The following is a 25277-nucleotide window of genomic DNA, read 5'->3' as shown; positions in this document are numbered from 1 at the left end:
TGTTGCTGGGAAACAAAACCAGAGCCATGTCCATACTAACCATGTGCTCTGCCCCCAACCAAAGCCTGAATTTATCTTTCTCTACTAAGCTTAATCCGACTGCAATTACACTTCCAGTACAACAGAGTCTAACTGAGGAAGGCTTTGTGCCCGTTTACAGCCATTTGTAGCTGTGCTGATGCAGCCTGAGGCTGTGAGGTCTTAGGTTTCCGTCAGGATCTATTTGTCTCTCAGAACCCCTGTGTGTAAACATTTTAGTGCATATTTGATAGTGTCACCTCTGTTACAGCCATGCATGACCATCTAAATTGAGTTTTTCTCTTTGATTAGATCAACCTCTAAGCGTGCAATACCACCTCCCCTACCTCCTAAGGTGAGCTGCTGGATTTGAGTAATAAATCCTTCTTTCCATAATTAAATTTTAAAATAATGCCATTGACTTTGTTCAGATTTTTAAGTTTATTAATTTCCTTTGGAAGGTGGAGATAGAAAGTACATAGCAAAGGAGATTTTATATGAAATGATATTCTTTAATAGATGCCAGAAAGAAGGAGGTTTTTGGTCATTTGGAAAAGTATTTGACTGCATGGGGGGCAACATAGAGTTTATATGTCATCACCATTTATTACTATAATTTGACTATCAATCGAATCATTCTTAAGTCATTGTCTTTGTCAGTTTATGCTCGTTAAGTACTTGGCAACTGCTTACATAATTTTATTGGTTATAAAAGTGTTATGATTTGGGGTTGGGATTCATTTTAAAACCCACGTGTAAGTTCATAGCGTGTTAGGTAGTGATTCACTTGAGTACTTCTGAAGGTTACTGTGACCCTTCAAAGAGTCCTTTCTTATCCTCCTGCCACTAGCCAAGGATAAACAGTTACCCTGAAGACTGCCTCCCAGACGAAGAAAAATCATCCACCGTCAAACGCTGCCCTGATCCAGAGACTAGAGCGCCTCAGGTTCTCAGGAGACAGAGTAGCCCAAGTTGTGTTCCTGTAGCGGAGACCTCCTCTATAGGTATGACCACTTGCCGGCAGCCCTGGAGGGCACAGCCGGGTACCGCCTCCTACACGAGTCAGACTCTCCCTGCGTTTGAGAGTGTCTCTTCCTTCGTCAGTCCTTTTGCAGTTCAAACCGCTGCTTGTGTGCTTTAATTATACACACGTGGGCTGTAAAAGATGCAGGCCATTTTAGTCTTTCAATCCCTGAGTAAATACTACGGGATCCAGAGGAACTGCCATGTTTCTGCTTTCCAGGAGGATAGAGGGTGTGTCGCCTTTGCCTAGCATCCCAGGACTGCAGGGGCAGACACCAGCCAAACAGCATAATAAGACAGGTCTCTGTGACTAACTGACGGAAAAATAACTTGACAGAGAGACAAAAAGAAAGACTGGTGTGGTGTTTCCTAAAACAGTAACAAACGTCTCCGAGGGAGGTGAGGATGGGGGCGGGGAGTGCTGGGCTACTACTGGACAGTGGTAACGGGCTCGATGAGCTTACACAAGGGAGAGCCAGTGCTTAGGCATTCTTGGAGAATAAGAATAACAGAAACATCTGACTCGTGTTTGAATCACGAGTGGTGCGTAAAGAGAAGGTGGACTGCGCTTGTAGGCACTGTGGGAAAGAGCTTGCACATCACTGTCAGGAGACTCGGTTTCATTTGTGCTCACAGTGCTCGTCATAACGGAAAAGCACTACTAAGGACACAGTGCAGCCTCAGAGTCCAGAGGACAGCAGTGAAGAGGAGCTAGCTCATCTGGCAGAAGTGTGCTCACCCAAGAGGAAGGGAAATAGGGGGGCAAAGAAAGGTTATTTTTCAAAGAATGTTGTTCTTCGTGTGCTCATGCAGCTTTTAACCATGGTTTCCTTAGGAAATGGTGACGGCATTTCAAAACTGATCAGTGAAAACACAGAGGGATCAGCCCAGGCGCCGCAGTTACCACGGAAGAAGGACAAGCGGGACTTCCCTGTGAGTACAGCGGGCGCTCTGTCAGTGGCTTTCGTAGAAGGGAAGCAAGGGCGGGAACTCAGGTACCTAGAGTCGAGCATGGCTGGCACTGTGGGCTGTTGTCCCAGCTTTACCAGAGCCTGGAGCGTCACTGAAGGTCAGAGCTTTGGGGTCAGGTCTGTTTCTTTTATATGGATAGAGAGATGGCTCAGCAGTTGAGAGCACTGGCTGCTCTTCCAGAGGGCCTGGTTCAATTCTCACACCCACGTGACAGCTCTGACCCATCTGTAACTTCAGTCCCAGGGGATCTTCTGAGACTGACACCTGCCTCTGGCCTCCATGGGCACCAGGCACACACATAGTGCACAAACATACATGCAGGCAAAACACCCATATACATAAAATAAAAATAATTCTAAAACAAGGATAGTAACTGAAATAATAAAGGGCTAAAGTTTTAAACCTAGAGTTTCTTACAGTATTAAAAATTACTTAAATATTCTTTTTTTTACAGAAACCAACCATCAATGGCCTTCCACCCACCCCAAAAGTGCTGGTGAGGACTGTTTTTTTGTGACCTATTTGCTGATTTGTTTAAATCTCTTTAGAAGCAGTAGGAATAGCGTTTCTGTCAGGCACATTGAGCCACTAGAAGAAAGAATATTGTCAATATAACGCTGGCGATTAAATGTGAATGTACTGTAGTCAGACCACATGTCCCAGTTTGAGTGGAACAGTTGCAATTTGGAGTCCAAGTTGGATGTACTAGCAGCTGTCTGTAATCTCAGCACTCTGTAGACTGAAGCAGAAAAATCATAGTTTCAGAGTCAGCTTGGCCCACGGTGAGTTCCAGGCTGCATTTGAGCAGTCAGATACCAAAAGAAAGAAAAGAAGCAGGAGAAAAGAAAGAACACAAAGAAAAACAAGATTGAGACTTCATAAATTCTGGCTGTGGGTTCTCAGACAAGCGTAAAGCACCAGCTTAACTTTAATGTATGTCAACACTGGGCCGCCTTCCTTGCGTGGTGAGTGTCTCTCTCCCCCGGAAGCCATTCTCACCTTGAGCTGCGCACAGTGAGAAGGAGAGAGGAAGCTTAGGTTAACACTCACTCTGCGGACCTGGGAGGTGGTGCTGCCAGGCATGGGAACAGGTGCTTTACGAGTTACGCCCAGAGCTTCAGCTCATGCCTGAACGTAAGCTTGGTCTGTTCGTCTGTCGCGTGCATTCTAGAATTGCACTGCAGTTCTAATCACTGCAGGGATGCTGCAGAAAGTCAGGTGTCATTTCACGCTAATAATGGCAGTCCTGAAGTAACAAAGTTCCTGCAGCTCATTCAGTATGTAGATGTTTGGTAAATTTAATACTTTGACTTTAAAGTGGAAGGAAAAGTCTAACTTCATTAAAAAGCTATTTCTTTAGATTTCTTCAGAGAGTTTGACATTGCATTATTTTCTAGAAATATCAAAATTGCATAATAAAATAAGCTATTTTTTTCTTTATAAACAAGATGGGAGCATGTTTTTCAAAAGTATTTGATGGCTGTCCTTTGAAAATTAATTGTGCAACATCCTGGATACACCCTGATACAAAAGGTACAGTTTCTGAATTGTATAGATATCTCCTATAAAATGTTTACTCTCAGAAAGATCTTTGTAATTAGTGAATTGAAGTTGTTAACTTTCAAATTAGCACCATAGATACTATATGGTTTAGGATCCTCTGACAAGCTAAGTAAGTTGGCCAGCTTTGGGTTCAGGAACTTTGAAGTTGAACAGTGTATAGGAACTGTTCTGGTGAGGAGGCTAAAGAGCTATCACAGCTGTCGTGTTCTTAATTTGGAAGGCTGAGACTACTCATCATCAGCCACTGAAGTCCATAGGCAGTGGGTACTGTTATTTCAGTCTCAGTGTTCTGTGGTTGGATAAAACTTGTTAAAGAAAATACACACTGAAATATTTAGGAGTAAAAGCATTTTGTGCTCAGAGCTTAGCTTGGGGGCATGAGTTAGCATGAAGAAAATGCAATTCAAGACTAGTCTGAAATATACAGAGACAGGGTCTCAAAAAAAATGAGGAAACATCCATATTTAAATTTCACTTTCTCCACTCATTTGAATTTCTCCAGTCTAGCATTCAGTTTAAAATTCCTCTCAGGTTAGTCCGTTTGGACTTCTGGGTCCATGTTCAGTAACATGTATCTATCACTGTGACTTATTCTGACACATTTTCCCAGGATTTGTGGGCAAAGGCAGTGCCTGTGTCCTTTCGTGCGGGGACAGTCCCTTACCTTCCTGTCTATTTCACACCCTCCTTCCTCAGAATCAGGATCAGTCTTTTAGCCTAGAAGCTCTGGTTCTTTTTGGTGGTGGTGGTATTTAGAACCCATGTCTAAACAAGAAATGTGCTCGTTCTGTGTGGCCTGTCATGGTCACGGTTTATATTTGAGCGTCTGGCGTATCTTGCAAATGAGCAGCACAGCAGCAGTTTAGAGTCAAAGGCAGTGTTGATGGTGACGTCTCACACAGCTCATAGCTCCTTTTTAAAACACAGGAACGAGACATGATGGTGCGAGCACTAGGAAATAATTGTGTGGTGTTGCAAGTGTGGCCAACTAATGGTAAATGTTGTCACTGTGTGTAGTCCTACTCTGAGTGAGCGGGTTCAGGAAATATGATAATAAACTCCGCTAACTTGCTATTATAGATCAGTACATTATTTTTGGAACCGAAGATGGTATTTACACGTTGAATCTCAACGAGCTACACGAAGCAACTATGGAACAGGTAAAAAGAATTTTAACTTAATTAGTTTGAGCAAATTGAATAAAAGAAGTATAGTTTTGAATCTGTTTGTGTGGGTACTAGTCTTAATTTTTATGGCTTAAATATTGAAAGGGGCAGCATCACTGTCTTCGTGCTCATGTTGAAAGATTTTTTTTTTTCTCTTAAGGTTCTGGTAATTTCCCCAAAGGAAGCATTTTTACTGTACTACTTGTTTTGTTTTGCATGTGCACGCTAAGAGCATGCTCTGCCATAGTCACCTCTGAGCAGAAGCTCTTGACTGTGTTGGGATTTGGGGCAGAGTGGGAGGAAAGAACGGCAGGCACATGTTTACTGGTCTTCTGTCCTCTTCTTCTCTTCAGTTGTTTCCACGGAAATGTACATGGCTCTACGTCATCAACAATACACTTATGTCATTATCAGGTATGCATGACTGTGAGAACCATAGGCACACAGAGAAATGTAATTTTGCTGTACACTGCATGACAGTGCCATTTGCTGTTTGAGAAAGGATCCGGCTTTCCGTGAGGGCTGCATTTCCCAGCCTCTCCCCTGCGTCTGGACACCTGAGGGAGGGGAACGTGGAGGTGATCTGCTGAGCCCATTTCCTTCCAAAACGTCCACCTTTGCCGGCTGCACTCTGCTTCCCTTTGAGTATTAGCAGTATAGCCGGAGGAAGCAGAGGGTCAACGCAATTACCTCCTTTCTCCATGAACTCCGGCAAACCACTTCCTCTCAGCCTCATTTTCTTAATTATCAAAACAGGACAGTGGCAGTAAAAACAAAACAACAAAAGTCTCGAGAGGTTGTTATAAGGGTTACAGCCCAAAGTGCTAAGTAAATTGTTAAGTCTTATACAGTTTGTTGTTCTGGACCAATGTGAAGTATCTTAGATTGATGAATCTATTGTAGGAGTCTGGGGAGATAGATGGCCTCGTCTGTAGAGTGCCTTCCAACAAGCTTGAGACCAGCATTCTATCTCCAGTATCTGTGTAAAAAGCAGGTGTGCTAAACATTTCCAGGGAGGCAGAGCAGTGGCAGGGGGCTCTTGGGCTCGCTAGCTAGCAACCTAACCTGGTAGGTGAGTTCCAGACCAGGGAGAGAACCTATCTCACAAACAAGTGAGACGTTGACTAAAGAACAACATTCAGTATTGACCTCTGGCCTACAAAGCACACGATCTACACTAATACACACACAGGTACGTACAGCTTAATCTAAACAAGGTGGTTCCAGAACAACCTGTTCTGATTGGAACATTGTCAGGTTTTTTGATAGCTGGTGCTAATGAAAGGGTTGGATGAGGTAGTATATCGTTAGACCTTTTTCTTATAGTTCTCACCTACTGTGCTGTGAAGAGACATGAACAAAACAACTCCTATGAAAAGAAATCATTTAATTGGGGTCTTGCTTACAGTTTGAGAGGTTTAGTCTGTTATCACAGCGGGAGCATGACAGCATGAGGCACCAGAGCAGTAGCTGAGAGCTACATCCAGGAGACCAGGGCTGGCTTGAGCTTTTGAAACCTCAAAGCCCAACCCCAGCAACACACTTCTAACAAGGCCAAACTTCCTAATCCTTCAAATCTTTTCAAATGCTATCTTTCTCTAAGCATTCAAATATATGAGCCTATGGGAGACATTCTTATTCAAGCCACCATGCCCACCAAACAGCATTAGACTTACATAGCTACCTAGAGGCTGATTGGTTTCATTTGTAGTGCAAGATATCTAATTATTTTTTCTCCTTAATGGAGATTCTTCAGGAATCTGTACCTGAGCTAATAACGACGTTTATGAAACTTACAGCATTTCTGTGTAAATGGCTTGTAAGAAGGATCCTATGGAACAGTGGTTCTCAACCTTCCTAATGCCTTTGACTTTTTAATATAGTTTCTCATGTTGTGGTGACCCCCAACTATAAAATTATTTTTGTTGCTATGTCATAACTGTAATTTTGCTACCATTGTGAATCATAATGTAAGCATCTGTGGTTTTTCTATGGTCTTAGGGGAGCCTGTGAAAGGGTTGTTCTGTCCTCCTAAGGGCCACAACCCACAGGTTGAGAACCTCTGCTCTAAAGAGTACATAATCCCCTTGGCTTTATTTTTATGCATAAAAGCCCTTATATGGTAGCCACAGCTTGAGCCTGGGTCCTCTGAACCAGACCAGGGTATGCATTTTCACAGGTAGTCAATGAATTCCTGAACGGGAGACTTGGTGAACACAGTCTCTTTCCAGGTCTAGGCCAGGTTGCAGGCTGTGGAGATGACAGCAAAGGTAAAGCTGGCCAGGGAGGCAGTGCAGCAGTCATCAGTACCAGCCAGCAGCAGCAGCTTCTTGGCCACAGGAGCAGAGGCGATGCCAGGGCCTCAGGGGGCAGGGATGGGACACACCAGAACAGAGCCACAGCAGCCTCTCACCTTGCATGGGGCTTTCCTGTCTGTCCCCCAAGTAGTCTCTGGACAGGGACAGTGTGAAAGCTCGGCTAAGGTGATGGCCTCTCAGCTGTCAGTGTCTAACTCCTGGAGTACTTAACACCAACACCAGTGTAACCATTGTAGTCCCCAGTACCCATAGAAGCCTTGAAGCTGGCCCCCTGCTTCACTTCTGCAGTGGCATGATTTTCAGAGCCTCATCTTTTAGGCATACTCCAGGAAAAGTCGACGAGCACAGATTCCTCGATGGCAGGGAGAACAGGCAGATTGCCCTCCAGGGATTTGACCTTCATGTCCTTGAAGAGGCAGTCTGGATTGGTGAAGGAGATCCACTCCTTTGTCTTCCACTTTACCTCTTTGAGCCCCATGACTCCTAAGACCATGGCCTCTCAAGCCTGGGCCTCCCAGGCCCCCAGGCCCTGCCACTACAGAGCTGCACAGTGGTTCTGAATTTTGTACAGAGCATAGCTTCTCTGTAGATCTTGCTACTTTTCTAATTAGACATGGTTGTCTTCAGGCATAGCTTTAAAACCTCGCATAGTGCATTTTCATGAAGTACCACAGGATGGCAAGGAATGGTCTATAGTGGTTTATCCCTGTAGAGCAATTAGAATTATTCCTAAAACAAAGAACGTGGGTATCAAGTCTGAGTGCATAGAGAAGTGGAGAGAAAAGAAAGATGTTGTGTTGCCCAGAACATTTCTCCTCTAAGAAAACACACAAACTGTTGTGAGGATAAAATACCTATGTGGTTTGTTTGTGCTGGTGACAGGTATTGTCACGCTGTCACACCATTTATGAGGATCAGATGATGTTTGTGTGTATCTCCTGCTACAATGTGGCACGTACGGCTGTGCCTTAATTTATCACTGTACTCAAAATACTGGCTTATTTCACTGTTCCTGTTATTATAATCTGTGCATTTAAAATTTTATTCACAGTCAGTTTTAATTGAAGGTTATTGGATGAACTGCTGATAGATCTGTCCCAAAAAGATAACGACAGTGTCACAGAATTTTCTTTTTTGTGTGTACTCTTGTAACTGTTTGTAACACACATGTGCACAGTGTTTCTCCACTAGCATCAAACAGGTTTACATGTATTCTTCCCAGATCACCTATTTGTCAGAATATGTCTACACAAAATTATCTACTTACTTGAAAATAATTTTATACATTACCCTTCAAAATAATATTAACCAGGTCTGTTTGTTGTGTTTTGCATGTTTTTCTGTTTTGCTTGGTCCTTGAACATTACTGGACTCATCACTTTAGAAGGTAATTGCCTTTTTTTTTTTCTTTTTGGTGTTTTTGAGACAGGGTTTCACTTTGTAGCTCTGGCTGTCCTGACATCCACTCTGTAGACCAGGCTGGCCTTGAACTCAGAGAGATCCACCTGCCTCTGCCTCCTGATTCCTGGGACTAAAGGCATGCACCGCCATACCCGGCTATTTGGATTTTCTTTTACTTGAAAATTCTTTTTCTTCTAGTAAAAGCAATTTCTTTCTCTTTTACAGGAAAAACCTTTCAGCTTTACTCTCACAATCTTATTGCTTTGTTTGAACAAGCCAAAAAGCCAGGATTGGCTGCCCATATCCAAACCCATAGGTTTCCTGACCGCATTCTGCCAAGGTATTACATACCGTTTGGATCCTACTGGGGATGAGGGTATTTGTGGCTACTTTTAAGTTGCCAGTGTTCCTTGTCTAGTGAAACAATTAACTTTTCTTAATTTATATGTCATCCAGACTGCAAAGAATTCATGTTTCGTGCATGAAAATGATATTTGGAAGTTTTACAATGCATTCTTTATCATTTAAAATCATAGTCTAAAGTCAGAGTTCATGGTGTTTTTTTTTTTAAGCCCCTTCCTGTTTGATTCTGGCACAGCTGGTTCATATGTCACCATATGGAGGCCACAATAGAGTCTATTCATATTGTCTTGTATTTTCAGAAAGTTTGCCTTGACAACAAAGATTCCTGATACAAAAGGCTGTCACAAATGCTGCATAGGTGAGTAAGTGCTATTTCTCTAACAAGACGGTTAGAACTTTAGTATCTTTAAAATTACATGAGGAATCTCGTAGTATAAATAAGAAGAAAAGTCAGTGTAAGAGTTTCAGCAGCTGTGGATGGCACCATCCGCCAAGCCAGGCTCACTTCTCAGGTCGTGTTTACCCCAAACCACCCCCAGGTTCAGAAACTGCTCAAAGGACTCCAGGAGCTCGCCGACAGGCGTGATGCTTGTGGCTGTGAGTACCGGGTAGAATACAGGTTAAAGCCAGCTGTGAGGGAGAGCATGAGGCAGAGCACAGGACCCCCGGCTCGGTGCTGGCGCAGTAGCGGGCATTGTTGTCCCTTTGTGGTGTGGCCGCGTGGCAGTTGACAGCACTGCCAGTCGTGGAGAGTTTTTGCTGGGTCCCCACCATGAAGGTGTATGATTGCCTGCAAGGTAATCTTGTTGCCAACCCTCCAGTGACCAGCTGGTACTACATGAGCCAGCCCCCCTCCCCCAGGGTCACGCTGTTGGCTTTTCTGCTATGACCAGCTCCTCCTACTAAAATTACCTGGTGTTGCTGGCCCTGCCCTAAGCTGCATTGTCAGGTGTAAGGCATGATGGGAGTTCAAGCGTGGCATTCCAGAGGCTTAGTGACAGTTCTTAGGAGAGGAATGTTGGCTGAGGGCTTGAAGCGGAGGTACATTCCTTACTATCTACCATCTCACTAGCCCCTTAGATAGTTCTTGACACTGATTATGTCTCAGGAGAGTGATGGAGCCTAGAATCAATTTCTTCCAGCCTTGGACTTCTAACTTGCAGGGGTAGTTGTCTGTCTGTCTGATCATGAGCTCATGTGTTTGCCTTCATGAAAAGGTGCTCTGTAAAACAAAACCCACAGTGTGCTCTCATGTGTCACTTCGTGGTGCTTGTATCATTGGGTGACTTAACCATTGTACTTACACAAACCAAGTGACATGTGGCCTAGTAGTGCAGTCTATGGAACCGCCATGATGCACTCAGGCCTTCGCCGACTGAGATGTTACACTGTGTGGTGACAGACCCAGAGTTCAGTTTCCCAGGGAGAATCGCGTGTCTGTCGTCATGCTAAGGTCTGCGGCTCAGAAAGGTCCAGAAGCCTGCAGTCTTAAGACGAGGTCCAGAAACCTGCAGTCTTAAGACGATGGAGTTCTGCAGAACCCACACAGCTGCCTGCTCACATAACCAGTGCCCGTTGTGGGTGATGGCAGTCTCGCAGGAGAAAGACGGCAGTGTGCACCTTTATAGATTTGTCCCGGTGTCCCAGCAAGGTGGATTAAACCATGTATCCATGATAGACACGATGAGGTATCTTCATTGCCCTCACTGCTCTGCCATAGGGACAGTATGTAGTAGTTTCAGTTGCCTCTAGACCTGTCGGATTGTATTCCTTCAGTTTATTTAAAAGCCGTTTGGGGGGCCTTCAAGTAACTTACCTGTTACAGAAGTAACAGATCTCATTAACGATTCCCTATAGTTAATAACCAACATATTAGACATATTTAGAAATAAATATGTGATCTCTGATTCGTATTTTTTGAATAAGTAAAAATGAAGGGAAGAGCAAAGTTTTTCATCCATTCTCATCATCCTGGTTAAGATAGTAGTTTGTCAACTAAAAATAGTTTTCACATCGCGTGCTGTTGGGGTTCCCTTCTGTAGAGGAATTGTAATTTAGAACATGGCTACTCTGGGAAGAGAGCACACCCAAAGACTCACAGGTCTGTGTGATCAGGCTGGAATATAAACACGCCTTCAATCCAGGAGACAGAGTTCAAGGCCAGCCTGGTGTAGTGCAAGTTTTGGGTAAAGAAAAGCTTAGGCCCAGGCATTGTGGTACACGCCTTTAATCCCAAGCAATGAAGATAAAGTTAGTTTGTAGAAGGAAGCACCCAGTTTGAATGTGATATCTGATTGAGTGGCAGAAAGTGACAAATCAGAGAAAGATTAGACAGAATAGGATACGCCCAACTCTCTTGAGAAGAGAAAGGAAAGGGAAGCTACTTAATGGGCAATGCAGAGGAGGAGGCAGTTTTTAACAGGCAAGTTTTACAGAGAGAGGTTGAAGGCAGGACAAGCCGGAAGATTAGAGCAGATTGCTGGAATTAGTTTGAGGACAAGCAGAGCAATTTAGGGACCGAGAGAGAAGGCAGATTGGATAAGTCAGCTGGGAGAGAAATTGGGGCCAGAACAGCTGAGCTGAGCCAGCCAGCTATGAATCAGAATAAGAAAGGATGAGCTTGTGAGCTTATTAATCAGTAAGTCACAGAGAGCAAAAACAGTCTAGGCCTGGGTTAGATTGTAGGGAGGCTGGAAGCTTCCAGGACTAGGCCTAGGTCAGCAGACAGGCAGTAAGCCTCTGAGACAGCAACTGAAACAGGTGATTAGAAGTTCCTTTTACAGCCTTCATTAAAAAACAAACAAAACACACGAGCTATCTGTAATCCCAGCACTGTGGGGTCAAAGTCAGCCTGGTCTACACAGTGAGTTCCAGACCATCCAGAGCTACACAGTGAGACCCTGTCTCAAAAGAAAAGAAAGTCACTTGGCTTTTAGGTGAATGTAGTTCAACTGTCACTTTCAGCTAAACAAAAAATTCAGTGATGTGTATGTGACTAGAGTGTTTATTTATTTTCTTTCTTTTCAGTTAGAAACCCTTACACGGGTCATAAATACCTCTGCGGGGCTCTGCAGTCTGGAATTGTTCTGCTTCAGTGGTATGAACCGATGCAGAAGTTCATGTTGATAAAGGTACATGTGGCATTCTTACCCTTTGTCTTGAGAAAGCACTGTGCATGACCAAAATAGGCCACCGCTGTAATTACTGCTGAGAGACAGCCCCTGGAGAGTTTGGAGGAGCTGTGTGTGTGATGGCGCACGTTTTTAGCATTAGCTTCTATGGAGCTTCCTGTTACTTAATAAGCTTCTGGAGTCGTCATAGCCACAAATACAAATGTGACAATTCCCCCATGTCTCTCTGAACGGCACTCTTGCTCATCAACCCAGAGAAGCAAGCTTTTTAGAACCTGCCTTTCTGCTGACTTCACACAACTTGATACAGATGGAAGACTGCTATACTTGTCTTATTTGTTGCAGCATTTTGACTTTCCTCTACCAAGTCCCTTGAATGTTTTTGAGATGCTGGTGATACCAGAGCAAGAGTACCCCATGGTTTGTGTAGCTATCAGCAAAGGCACGGAGCCAAACCAAGTAGTTCAGTTTGAGACAATCAACTTGAATTCTGCATCTTCCTGGTTCACAGAAATCGGTGCAGGTGAGTGTTCTTCAGTGTGTGTTACGTCTGTGCTTTTACCTCTATGAGAGGCAGAGACTGAAGTTCAACCCTTGTGTGCCCCTAAATAAAAATGCAAGCATAGTTTTCCAAGTGAGCCCAAGAAGTTACCTCCATGTAGTTTACCTACGTGTAGTTTGCCCAGGACTTCTTCTTTTTTCATTTGCATATGTAATGTGGTACACATGCCTGTGAGAGTCGGTGTTCTCTATTCTGTGCATTCTAGGAATTGAACTCAGGTCATCACGCTTGGCACCAAGGATTTTCTTGGCCCCTTGCTCGAGGAAATTTTATACAAATTAATTTTACTGAAGAAGTTTTAAGTATTCTGGACATTTAAAAGTCTGAGCTGCTTCCATGTTTAAGAGCTGGCTGCTCTTGCAAAGGACCCAGGTTCAATTCCCAGCATCCACACGGTGGCTCACAGCCGTCTGTAAGTCCAGTTACAGGGAGTCCAGTGCCCTCTTCTGGCCTCCATGGGTACTAGGCAATGCATGTGGTGCTCAGACGTGCATACAGGGGCGAACATTCAGTCACATAAATGAAATATGTTTTTGCAAGTCTGAGTCAGCAGCAGTTCACCCTTGGGCTTACTAAATAAATGATTATGTTTTGTAATATTTTCTTAAATTTTTATTAGCATCTCAAGCTAAGAATTCCCTAGTGTCCCTATCCTATTTCTCCTGTCTTTTCCCCCTTACCTTTACACTCAGTAGGTGTGCTCTTAAGACATGGATAGAAGTTTCTGAAATAGCCGTCAAGCTTTTTTATTGGAATATTCAATGTTCTTTCTATGATTGGCTGGCGAGTGTAGGTATTTATCACATGTGACTCTGGAAGAACAGGGAAGTTTTTGTCAGAGTTTAAGTTTGGAAAAGATCAGTATTTTTCAGATGAAAATACCCAGTGCCACGAACCAACAGAGAAGAGCAAGTCAGTGCTGTCATGCAGTACCATCTCATAGCGGTCCACACAGCTGTTGCCAAAGAGATAGGACAGTAGCAGACCCTGGTCAGGATGCAGAGAGGAGCTGATCATGGAGATTCAGTTACACAGTCATTCTGAAAAACAGTTTGGGGGCTTTTCAAACAGTAGAAACAGAACTGCTCTATCATGCAGCGGGTTCGCTATCAGGTATGTGCTCTTTCCCAGAAAAAATGAAATCAGTATGCTGGAAAGAGAACTGCATACACACACTCTATAGCGTGCTCCACAGTAACCAAGGCAGGAGTGGCATCACCCTAGGTTGATTTCAGCAGGTGGACGGCTAATGAAAATGTGGGACAGCTACACTGTGGAGAATTACTCACCCATTGAAAACTGTGAGCCCGTATTGGGTGTGATGGCACATCAGGAGGCGAAGATGGGGGAGTAACTAGCCAGGCCACCCTGGGCTACATACAGGGACCTTGGTAGAGAGGAGGAATGAGGATGACGCTAACTTGAAGAGACATCTGGAAGAGTCCAAAGCAGAGAGAAAGAAATAGACTGGAGATGGCCAGGGCAAGAGAGGAGAAATTAGCAGGGGATAAAAAAAAATAGAGAAAACACAGTTATAAGGAAAATGAATAGCTGTGGGGAGGGAAGCCAATGAGCTGGGGGAAGGAGGCTAGGAGCTAGCATAGACTCAGAAATGTGTAACAGGTACTTGCTTTACTGAAGGAGCCTGGAGGCCAGCATGCACTTTGATATGCTGATAGGCACCACAGGTAGCCATGTGTCCTTTCTGCCAGAGGTAAGGGAAATGACTAGTTCCTGAGGAATGCTGGCTTTTATCTAACTGCCAGAAACCCTAGTCCATCTTGAGTGCATCTCTGGATACTTGGACTGCCTCTTGGGCTTTGGGAAAGTGCAGCTTCCCTTGGACCTGACAGATCCCATCTCTTATTATTGTGGAACAAAAGCTAACCCTTGTGTGTGTGTCTTTCTTTCCTTGCCTGTATTTGCCCTTATCATCATCATCATCATCATCATCATCATCATCATCATCATCACGATAGCCCACCTTTCTAGAACAGAAGTAGTGATTAAAGCAATACTGTGTTTTTTGGCTCAGTTATCCATCTTAGAGCTGACTTTTTCTCTCCTAAACTGAGGTACATAGGTTTTTTACAGATGGCATGACAAAACGCAGTTTGAGCCATGTTCCACAGAGTAAATCACAGCAAGATCCTGGCTTTGCTGGTTCTAAAGCCCTGCCTTACTGAAGCATGTTGTTAACTGACCTTTCTCCACTTAGGCAGCCAACAGCTAGATTCCATTCATGTGACGCAACTGGAGAGAGATACTGTTTTGGTGTGTTTAGACAGTGAGTATTATCTTAAAGCTTATCTTGAGTGTGCTTGCTAAAACAACCTATTTAATGGCATTGAAGCTGTTACTCAAGCTCTTCCCCTTTATGTGACCTGCGTGTATCCACTAAGCAGCTATGTTCGCTGCAGCAGGGGGCTGCGTTGCCCTGGCTCTTGGTGCCATCCTTTACACTTGGCTCACATGGGGACATTCGCACTGTCCCACAACTCAGGGTATCTCTGTTTTAACTGTTCCCTCTTGCTGTAGTTATGAGAGCAGAAAGTTACCATGAACACAGAATCACGTAACATGAAATTCTGGAGGCGTGTCAGTTCTAACGTCCTCAGGTGTCTGGCACTTCCATCCACTGCCCTTGTCTGTGTGCAGGAGCATTAACGGGAGCATGTTACAGCGTAAGCAGGGTCCAGGAGAGAGCCCCTTAGCTGCAGGGTTGCTCTGATTTTTCAGATGAGGCACTCTGATTCTTTAAGTCCATCTTACTGTTCTGCAGTGAGTACTGCAGGAGGGACTGTCCCCAGTCTTGGGGTCTCTTTGAAACGTGGCTGTATTTGCTATAATCAGTCCATTTTCAGCTTACTCTTAGTGGCTGAACTGCGCTATGTGTAAGATTATCTGTAGCACAAAGCCTGCAGGGCTTCGCTCACTGCCATCCCTTGGGTAGGGACTTGACACTAATACCAGGAAGGTGGACGTGTTAGAAAATTATCTATAATGAAACTGCATCAAAACTTTTTAATCCTAATAGATGCAAATTTTGTTATTAACCAAATAAGCATAATAAGAATTCAAGAGGCCTGAGGCTTTCATGCTAAACCCCGTGCACATTTGTGAGTCAGCAAACAAATATCTCAAACTTAGCTTTCATCTTTGTGTCATACGTATATTGTAACACATTGATTAACAAGATTCCCTTCTTCCTGCCTAAACTCATTTCCATAGAGGAGTTTTGGAAAATATGTTCCCAGCTCTGTGACTTACAAGTTTGCAATCTCAGATCATGGGTGTGGACGGCTGAAAAGCAAAGAATGCTTTTTTAAGTCTCCTTAATCAGAAAGCACAGGGGGAAGAGGCTGTGTATGCTTGTCAGGCCCCTTGTGTCCTGACAAACTGGCAGAGTCAGGAATTGCTGCAAGTACTACTTGACCAATACAGTGGGATTTATGAGGGAAAATCACAACTCACTCCAGAATACCTGAGCATCAAAGTAGCCGCTTTTTGAAAATGAAGGTGTTGATGTTCGGTATGTGCTAATGTAATTTTAAAAATAGCGAAGTCTCACCTACCTTTTAAAACATATTAATGATGATTTTTCCCCACTGGACATACCCTAATCAAGATAAATCTTTGAACTTTATTAAGAATATTATTTGATAGCCATATAAAATACTTTATATTTTAGGAAATTTTCATTTCCAGTCTTGACTTTTTTTTTAATTTGTTTAAAGAATTTGTAAAAATTGTGAATCTACAAGGAAAACTAAAGTCAAGTAAGAAGCTAGCCTCCGAGCTAAGCTTTGACTTCCGCATCGAGTCTGTAGGTGAGTCTTCTCTCTGTCACCGACCTTGGATATCGGGGGCTTTGATCATGCTCTACTGTGGGTCCTAGGCCAGCAGCTGGCTCTCGCAGCTGGGAGCTCAGAGAAGTGTCGTTGCCGTGTGCACTGGTCCCTGGTGAGTGCCACACAGTACTTTCTACATTTCAGCTCATTTCGTTTGGATTTTTTCTTTATGGTTTCCTGCACACACTTCTCTTTGATCGTGGTCCCTGGGTACTGGTGTTTAAATGTGCTCCGTATTGTGGTACCAAGTGATCGACACTTCTTCCCGCCCTTTACAAGTCGTGAAGGTGCTGTGTGAAGCGACCGTTGCGTTAGGTACACGGTAATGGTTTGTCCCTAGACCCTCACTCCTGTGCACTGACGATCACTGTTTTGGATCTCGTTCTATATCAATAGTAAGTGTTGGGCCAAGGGATGCCTCCGAGGCTTAGAGCACTGGCTGCCCTTCCAGAGGACCTGGTTCAGTCCCAAAGACCCGCACGGCAGCTCACAGCATCTGCAACTTCAGTTTCAGGGGATCCAGTTCCTGTCTGGCCTCTGTGAGCCCTGCACACGTGTGAGGCATAGACACGCATGCAGACAAAGCACACATAAAATAAAAAATAAGTAACTGCTCATTACTTATATGGTTTTATTTTTAAGCGTTATACGGTTGGGTGTGGTGCTGCACACTTTTAAACCACAGCACTTGGGAAGCAGAGGCAGGTGGGTCTCTGTGCGTTGGAGGCAGCCTGATCTACAGAGCAAGTTCCAAGCCAGACTACATGATGAGACCCAGTTTTTTTTTAATATGGAATTATAATTAATTCCACTTTCATCTTTTTTGCTACTAAGTCAGCATTTTCCCAAGTAAAAAGAAGTTGCGAAAAAAATACTATAGATACAAATATTTTTAGACAATTGATTATATGATTCTATCATAAAAGAAATATGTATATCATATAATTACCTATATATGGCTCTTTAAAATGTTTCAAACATTTCTTTAAAATGTTTGTTTGTTTTAAGTATTCTAACCTGAGTTTCTCACATTAAACTAGAATTTTCTTGTAGCACAGAGGGTAAGGGGCACAGGACACAGCAGAGTACATGAGGACCCTAGGCCTTGTCCTACATCAAAATAATAAAACATGCCGTGCTCTTCGTAACAGCTGACCAGAAAAATATGTTGCTTGTGATGGAAATTTAACTTGCTGAAGCAGAAAGCCTGAGCTGTCCGATGAGCTAGGCTGGAGGGATTTTGGAGCTTCTTTCTTTCTTTCTTTCTCTGGTGTATACTAGATACTATGTGTCAGGTTCTAGGATATAACCTTCTCAGGAAGGAATCTGGCATAGGTCCTCCTCATCTTAGTTGAAATGTACTGATAACATATGTGTCACATTTTTATTGTTGTACAAAAGTTTCCTCCCTCCTAGATCACCATCACTTCATTCAAATAAATCTTAAAATGGTTACAAGGATCCTCTCAAAGAGTCCCTCCAAAACATGTCTCAAAAATAAGACAAGTAACTGAATTCTTCATTTGTCACAACTAGTGAAACGTGTGATCTGTCATCGTTAATACTTCTGTCCTTATTAGGCTGAATTATGTCCCAGACATTCTTACAGTGACCATGTCCTTGTTCTGATAAGAAGCATGTATTCATGCTTGTCTGGATTTGCTCCTTAGCACAAGGAAAAAGAAGATGAAAAATGATGGTAGTAATTTTCAGTCTTTTTCTACCGTTACATTTATTCATGTTTATGGTTTTCTAATTCTATTTATGGGAATAGTCAGTAAAATACTAAGATATTTATTTAACAATTGACTGAGGTCATAATATTCAATTTGTGGTTAAATTTTGGGTTATAAAGTAGGTTTATTTAATTAATTTATAATATGAAAAATATGAACATAAAAGTTACTTGCTTAATAGCCATTTGAATAACTTCTTTTACATCCAAAACCCAACTGCATGTTTGTATTGTTTTACTCACTTAAAGTAGAAGATCGAGCATATGAAAGAAAAACTAGTTGCCAGTATTCAGCCCATCAGACGTCAGCCCATGTTGGAGGAATGCCTGTGACACACATCTTTGAAGTTTGCTTCACTGTCTCAGTAAATTACTTGAGTTTAGACATGCCTTAGTCACAGAAATGTTGAGCAGTAATGGTCTAGACAGTGGAATTTTGCCCTGAGCACTTGAAAAGCCATTTGTTGAAAACAGTTAGGGAGGAGCCAGAAAGATGGCTCAGCGTTGAAGAGCATGGACTGCGACCAGCCTAGGGTTGGCAGCATCCTGCTTCTGGCCCCCCGTAACTCCAGTTCTGGGGAATCCCTTGCCTCTGGCCTTTTTAGGCACCTGCATGCACACACATCACACATGTACACACCTCACATACATGTATACCTCATACGCACACATACACATGATTAAAAGTAATAAAGCTTTAATAAAGAGAAAAAGACAGTTCAGGGAAATCTGTAGTGTGTCTCTTTGTGCTTCCGTTTCATTTTGCCTCATCTTTTTTTCAGTGTGCCTTCAAGACAGCGTGTTGGCTTTCTGGAGACACGGAATGCAGGGTAAAAGCTTCAAATCAGATGAGGTAAGTTCACCTCCTTTGACTCCTACCAAGGGTTTAGTGGTGAAATGTTCATTTTAAGTCACATTGCTTTATTTTCCGCCTGTAATGCCATAGTGTAGCAGAATTCACACCTGTCTTCTCTCTTCTCATATGATCACTTTGATATTTTGGTTTTAAATTCCCAGGAGCACAAGGAACTCCAAAATGTTTGCACAAGTTTATTCCTTTATTTTGTAATTTGTAAATACAGTTGTTAGCATTGCTGCATTTTCCAAAATTTAGTGAATATTTCCCATAATCTGTAAATGCATAGCTTCCTTTAAAACTGTAAGTTAATATATATTAGGCCATAAATAGAGAAAATTAATTCATTTACTAAGCATTAAGCACAGATGCATTGAAGACACTGTTGCTCTAAATAATATGTAAGACCTATTATGTCCCAGGCAGTTTACAAATATTAGTACATCTAAGGAGCAAAATGACCCAGTGAAGTAGGCTCATGGCTGGTTAAAAGGCAGAGCATGGGTTTCAAGGTCTTCAAGTGTCACTTTTAGCTGAGATGTTCAGGGTTCCTGTATGCAGGAAGTGGAGTTTGGCTCCTACCCTGAGGGACAGATCCCGCCCTGATGGAAGCATTTCCCACGTTGTGTGATTCTTCTACACCAAAGGCTCGTGAATCTGTGGAGCTGCCTAAAAGTATGGGATCATCACACATTTGAATTTAGCTTATCTAGACCCTTGCTTATATGTAAATAAATATTTCTACTTCTAAGGAAAAAGTGGTTATTGGTGTGTTGGTTTATTTCCTGACCCACGTCACTAAATGTCACTAGATCTCTGTATTTAATGGAATGCCCTACTTCCTGCCGCAGTGCTGACTGTTCTTTTGTTACAGTTACTTTGACAGTTTTTTCTACCCTGGCATGCCACACACAGCTGTGCCAGTTGTTCTTACATGCTCTTTTCACTGTGTCATTTCCATCTCTGGGGAACTCAGGCCCAGGGCCTCACACATACTAGGAAGGCGCCTTCTGCTAACCCACCTACCGGGCCATGTAGCTGCCTGTCCCGAGTCTCACCTTTGCCGCTCTCTGCACCTCTGTCTGTCTGCTGCTGCTCTCATCCTTTGAAGCGCCTGGAGCTGCCGATTAACTTCTGCCATAAAGCAACCTTCCACAGTAATTAGAGGGTTTCAGCTTCCTACATGAAACTAGCCCCCTGGAGTATATAGTGCAGATTGACATTCATATTCATTCTGTCTTTCCAGATAGACTACAGGCTCCGGTGGACAGCCTTTGTATACTAATCATGCACACTTAGTTTGAGTTCCTCCAAGAGCCAGCCCAAGATAACAACTAAGTGGAGGCCATTTATCTAGGCGTAGATTCTAGAAAGCAGGTGATGTCGTGAGACACATAGAAAGAGGGAGGGACGTGAAGAGCATGGTCACGGAAGAGGGTGTCTGCAGTACAGCAGGGCTGTCAGGGGGAGCACCAAGGAGAATGCTGAGCGCTCCCTCAGGCTCCTCTAAGGGGGGGTGTCTTCTGTGCCTCCGTAGTCCACCTGGATACAGAAAGGCTGCGCCCCTCCCCGCTCTGGGAAGTGCTGTGTATTGTGGTGCGGCCCTCGCAGACTACGGCAGGTGTCCTCTTACCCTGGGTGACAACAGCAGGCGCCCACAGCTCCCCACTGGAAAGTAACGCTTAAGTGACCCTGTAACTTATGTAACCTCTCGGCCTGGGTTTGTTTGTTTCAACAATAGAAGTCAAATGCATATCACACAGTTCTTCCAGAAGGTGGCTGGCCTGGGCTATATGCTCTGTAACACTGGCCCATTTCAACTGATAAACAGCCAAAAAACCCAGAGTTACTGAAATATACTTGATTTGGGGAATTACATCTTTGAAAAACTATTTGTTCTCTTTCCTTGCTATATTTAAGTGATTGTTCAATTACTGTGTAAGCAGTATCAGAGCTACAGTGTTACTGATGGGAGTTTTCTTCCATAGGTTACCCAGGAAATTTCAGATGAAACAAGAGTTTTCCGCTTATTGGGATCAGACAGGTAATGGATGTATTAATTTAATTATGGGAAAGTAGCAAAGATCATACTCTTGATTGTATTGGCAGCCTGTGTTGGGTCCCAATCAAAATTCTCAGAGGACTCATCAACTTAGATGTTTGTGTGGAGAGAGTGGAGAATATTTAGTCCATTGTTTAGGCAGAATTTTCAGGGTGAGAATTGTGCTTTGAGAGTTATGCTCAGTCTCGACAAAGTGTGTAGACAGCAGTGTTCTACCCTTTGATCACAAGAAGACCTCACATCCTTGTGTCTTCACCTTGTGTCTTCCTGGTGTGTTCATTCCTAGTAAGCATAAACCTTCTGGTGTTAGTTTTATGTCATAAAATGCTCAGCTTGGGTCTGGAGAGCGTTCTTATTAGAAGGAATTAGGAAGTCCCGTTTACCATGGCTTACGTGTTAGATGTGTGAGGAAGGAGCAGGAGAACGAGGTCAGTGACTCTTTGAAGGGGGTTATAAGGAGAAAGGGGTTTTTGAAAAAATGGTGGTTACCTTAGTGAATAAGAAAGGTAAGCCAGGGGCACAGCAGTAAGTGATGTGGCCAGAAAACAGGAAGCAGCAGGAACCGGAGGAGCCAACCCCAGCTTGAGGGGCTGGTGGAGAAGTGTGGGTCTGCACCTGAGGATGCTGGCTGAGGGGGCACCTCCCAGCTAGCGCTTTTCTCTCCTCCCCTTTGCCCAGAGGTTTCTCCATGACTGCTGTCCTTGCTTTGTAAGGTCTCGTTATTCTGTCACAATCTGCTCTAAAAACGTCAGTTTTCAAAGTATTGACTTCTGCACATTGTGTTTAGGCATCCCCTCGATTCTTTTATATATACACATAGGTTTTGTATTTTGGGTTTTTTTTTAACATTTGTTTTGTCTGCACGTACAATAAATGTGTGGGAGGTCAGAGGACAATTTATAAGAATTGGTTATTTCCACCATGTGGGTCTCAAGAATAAAACTGAGGTAGTTGGGTTCCTCAGGAAGCCCCTTTGCCTGCTTATATATTGGTAGTGGTTGACTCTGGGCAGATAGGTAATTTTACTTTTCCTTCTACATTTCCACAATACATAGGTTATAATCCTATTGCATAAAGTTGACACGCTACAAAAATAGTATGTGTACACTGTCTCTTCCATTCGCCCTCTAGACCTCCCTCTGTGTGGATTGTACCTTATTTTATTCTTAAACCCCTCCTGTGAGGTGGGTCTTGATTTTTATTTTCTTTTTGCATCATTCCTCTGCCTCTTTTCCTGTCTTTACTCCAGAAAAAAGGAAGATGTGACCCATTTCTCCATTCTTTGTTTTAAACCATTCGTCTTCCAAGACCCCATTCAGTTCAGATGTCCTCATAGGGCCCTTCTTACAGTCTAGGCCCTCTCTCTCCCTGGCGTAGAGTCCTAAGGCGTCTGTCACACCTGTTGTTGACATACCTGCGTAGGCAGATTTGGGTCTGGTTGGAACAGGGTGGGATTATCCCCAACTATTTCAGGGCTTTATACAAAACAGCTCTTGTACGGTTGTGCCTGAAGCTGTGAAATGCACTGACTTTGTGTCCCTGAATTTTCATGTAATTCTGCAGAAGGAGCCAGTGATACGGCTGCGTGAACACTGCCACCTCTTCCCAACACTTAACGCTTTGCCTTGGTTTCATTTCAGGGTTGTTGTTTTGGAAAGCAGGCCAACAGAAAACCCCACGGCGCACAGCAATCTCTACATCCTGGCTGGCCACGAAAATAGTTACTGAGCAACAGACAAGTTCCAAGTGACGAGAAGATGAATTTGCTCCACTGAAAGCAAGAGTGTTTAAGGGAATTCAATATAGACTGCAGTGTGACTCGCTTTAATTGTGGGTTTTATAGCAAATGATCTGTACATTAGGATAGAACTCAGTATTTTCTGTAGCTGGAAACAGCTAGTCAATCTCTTGCCACTATGTGGTGGTTATATCAAGTTTGCTTAATAAAAGCTATGAGACAAGTAGTCCTCTAGTTCCAAGAAACACAGTCCTTCAAAAAAAATGTTTGTAACAAGGTGCCATGGTGTTTTTAAATAACTCGTGATTATCTTCAGAGAGAGTTAATGAGCACTCTACCGTTTTATACCATGTCTTATTCCTTCTTAGTGAACATAATTTGATAAGAAGTTACCGAACACGCCTTCCACTTTGACGTTGGCCATTCTGTATGTTTTTGTAAGATAGAATATTTAATCCTTATTTATTAATCTCTTGCTGGAGTGGTGTAATTTCTCTAACTTTTAGCAAAGAAAAGTTGCAGAGCAGCTGAATTTTTTTATAATGTGTGAAAATGTGTTTACCTTTACAGAGTAGTACTTTAGAGGTCACAGGTGGTGTGTCTGGGGGTCCAGCACATGCCACTTCCTTCAACAGAGTATTTCAGGACACAGTTTCATGCAGAGTTGCCTTAAAGGGAAGTTGTTTTCGACGGCAGATGGTTGTGAGGGCTGGTGCAGAAGGACCGCCGTGGACTAAAAGCCGAAGCAGGGGTGTGGTGTGTCTGGCTGCGGCCACCATGTTTTTGACAAGCAGTATAATATACCTGTGATTTTGTTTTTTACAGTAGGGATAATGCATAAGAAATTAATCTTCATATATATCATGGTCCCTAATGTTTGGGAGAAAAGTATTTAACTGCCCATATTATGTATTTTACGTATATTATGCCAATGGGGAAACTGCAAAGTAATTGAGTGTGTAATCTTGGGGTTTTCACATACATAGGTGTTCATTGCGAGTAGCTTTAAGAAAAAAATACTTTAAATGAAATTGGAATTTCTGATGGGATAGGATAGATAAATATGTTGTTGTTTTATATTTTTAAAAAGCCGGTATACTAAAATTAAAAAAAGGATAGGGCCTTTTTTTTAGTTTGTTTTTCTTTTACAATTCTTAGTATTCAGAATTGACGTGTTCTATTGGTACCAGCTGTCTTAATACATTTATTAAGAACAGTTAGCATTGAGATGATGAACAGGGGGCTAGGAGTAGCAAGCTATAGAAATAGTCTGACCAGATACTTGACAGGAAAACAATGTACCTATGTCATCTTTAGCAGTTTTATGAACTTCATATAATCATCTCCATTTTTCAAACGAGGAAACAAGAGTTTAACAAAGCTAAACAACCTACCTGTGTCATACTGGTTAGTTCTTGAGCCAGACCAAGAGTCTTCTGACTCTGCTCTCTTCACTATGCAATATATGAGTAATAAAATATTACACAAACCAACTATCAAGTTATTTGTTCTTTAAAATGCATGTTTTGGGGTCAGGGCAGCAACATGGTCACTGGGTAGAGGTTCTTGTCGTGCAAGCCTGACTGCTACCTAGTGCAAAGGTGGGAGGAGAAAGAACTGAGTCTGCAATGTTGTCATCTGACCGTGCATGCACACACACACACACACACACACACACACACACACGCACACACGCACACACACACACCATAACAGTTAAACAAACTGTTTATATGGGGTATGTTAAAGTGGATCCTCTGAGGAATGCTGTGTGCAGTAGGTGGCAGGAGGACAATCCTCAAAATGGGAGGATTCAAAGACAACATTCTTTTTTTTCTCAGTAACTCCCAACAGCCATGCTAACAACGCTGTAGAAGGTGGCCACTGCAAGTGAAAAGACCTAAGAAAGATCCTCACATCTGAGTCCTCCTGCTAGTAAGCGGCATGGCTATAGAACATCACTGTGAAAATGGAAGTTGTGCTGTGCCCAGAGCTTGCAGTCTTCTGTCCTGTGCGGTGAAAAATGAGCACTCAGTTAAGAGTTACAGATGAGAGAGCAATGGGCAGAGCTCTAGGAGAAACAGACTGCTGGGGAAATAGAAACGATGAGAGATGTCATCCATGACTCATGCAGAGACACTTCAAGAACCTCTGGAAAGAATATAGTTAGCCAGGCGTGCTGGTGCGCACCTGTAATCCCAGCACTCGGGAAGGCAGAAACAGGCGGTCTCGAAGTTTGAGGTCAGCCTGGTCTACAAAGCAAGTCTAGGATAGCCAAGGCTACACAGAGAAACCCTGTCTTGAAAACAAACAAAAGGAAAAAAGAATGTAAGTAGTTGAAGGTTTAGAATATAAGATTAAGAAAATTTCTCAGAAAATAAATTGGGGAATAAATGTAAATATGGAAGAATAAAAGTTAATGAAATTAAAGGGAAAGAGGAAATGATATAATTATTTTCATTTCAAAGCATTTTTTAAAAATAAAAAAGTAAGAAAATAGGAGGCCCAACATCCAAAT

At 42.9% G+C, this 25277-nt stretch overlaps 1 protein-coding gene across 1 annotated transcript in view; it reads left to right on the top strand.

Annotated features, from left to right (window-relative positions):
- The window catches only part of Map4k5 (mitogen-activated protein kinase kinase kinase kinase 5), a 94630-nt gene extending 70378 nt beyond the window's left edge, over window positions 1-24252 (top strand). The window contains exons 16-31 of the mRNA XM_060387588.1: window positions 331-373; window positions 869-1022; window positions 1877-1974; window positions 2468-2509; window positions 3462-3546; window positions 4657-4736; window positions 5096-5156; window positions 8687-8801; window positions 9124-9182; window positions 11852-11955; window positions 12301-12478; window positions 14736-14804; window positions 16255-16347; window positions 18886-18956; window positions 20948-21003; window positions 22662-24252. Coding sequence (XP_060243571.1) covers window positions 331-373; window positions 869-1022; window positions 1877-1974; window positions 2468-2509; window positions 3462-3546; window positions 4657-4736; window positions 5096-5156; window positions 8687-8801; window positions 9124-9182; window positions 11852-11955; window positions 12301-12478; window positions 14736-14804; window positions 16255-16347; window positions 18886-18956; window positions 20948-21003; window positions 22662-22749 — 1396 coding nt within the window. The 3' untranslated portion in view covers window positions 22750-24252. The remainder of the gene's footprint in view (window positions 1-330; window positions 374-868; window positions 1023-1876; window positions 1975-2467; window positions 2510-3461; window positions 3547-4656; window positions 4737-5095; window positions 5157-8686; window positions 8802-9123; window positions 9183-11851; window positions 11956-12300; window positions 12479-14735; window positions 14805-16254; window positions 16348-18885; window positions 18957-20947; window positions 21004-22661) is intronic.
- Window positions 24253-25277: the final 1025 nt, after the last annotated feature.

The sequence above is a fragment of the Meriones unguiculatus genome, chromosome 7 (assembly GCF_030254825.1).
Source record: "Meriones unguiculatus strain TT.TT164.6M chromosome 7, Bangor_MerUng_6.1, whole genome shotgun sequence".
Taxonomy (NCBI): Eukaryota; Metazoa; Chordata; class Mammalia; order Rodentia; family Muridae; genus Meriones; species Meriones unguiculatus.
The sequence above is the reverse complement of the archived record's forward strand: the minus strand, read 5'-3'. Positions and strand labels throughout refer to the sequence as shown.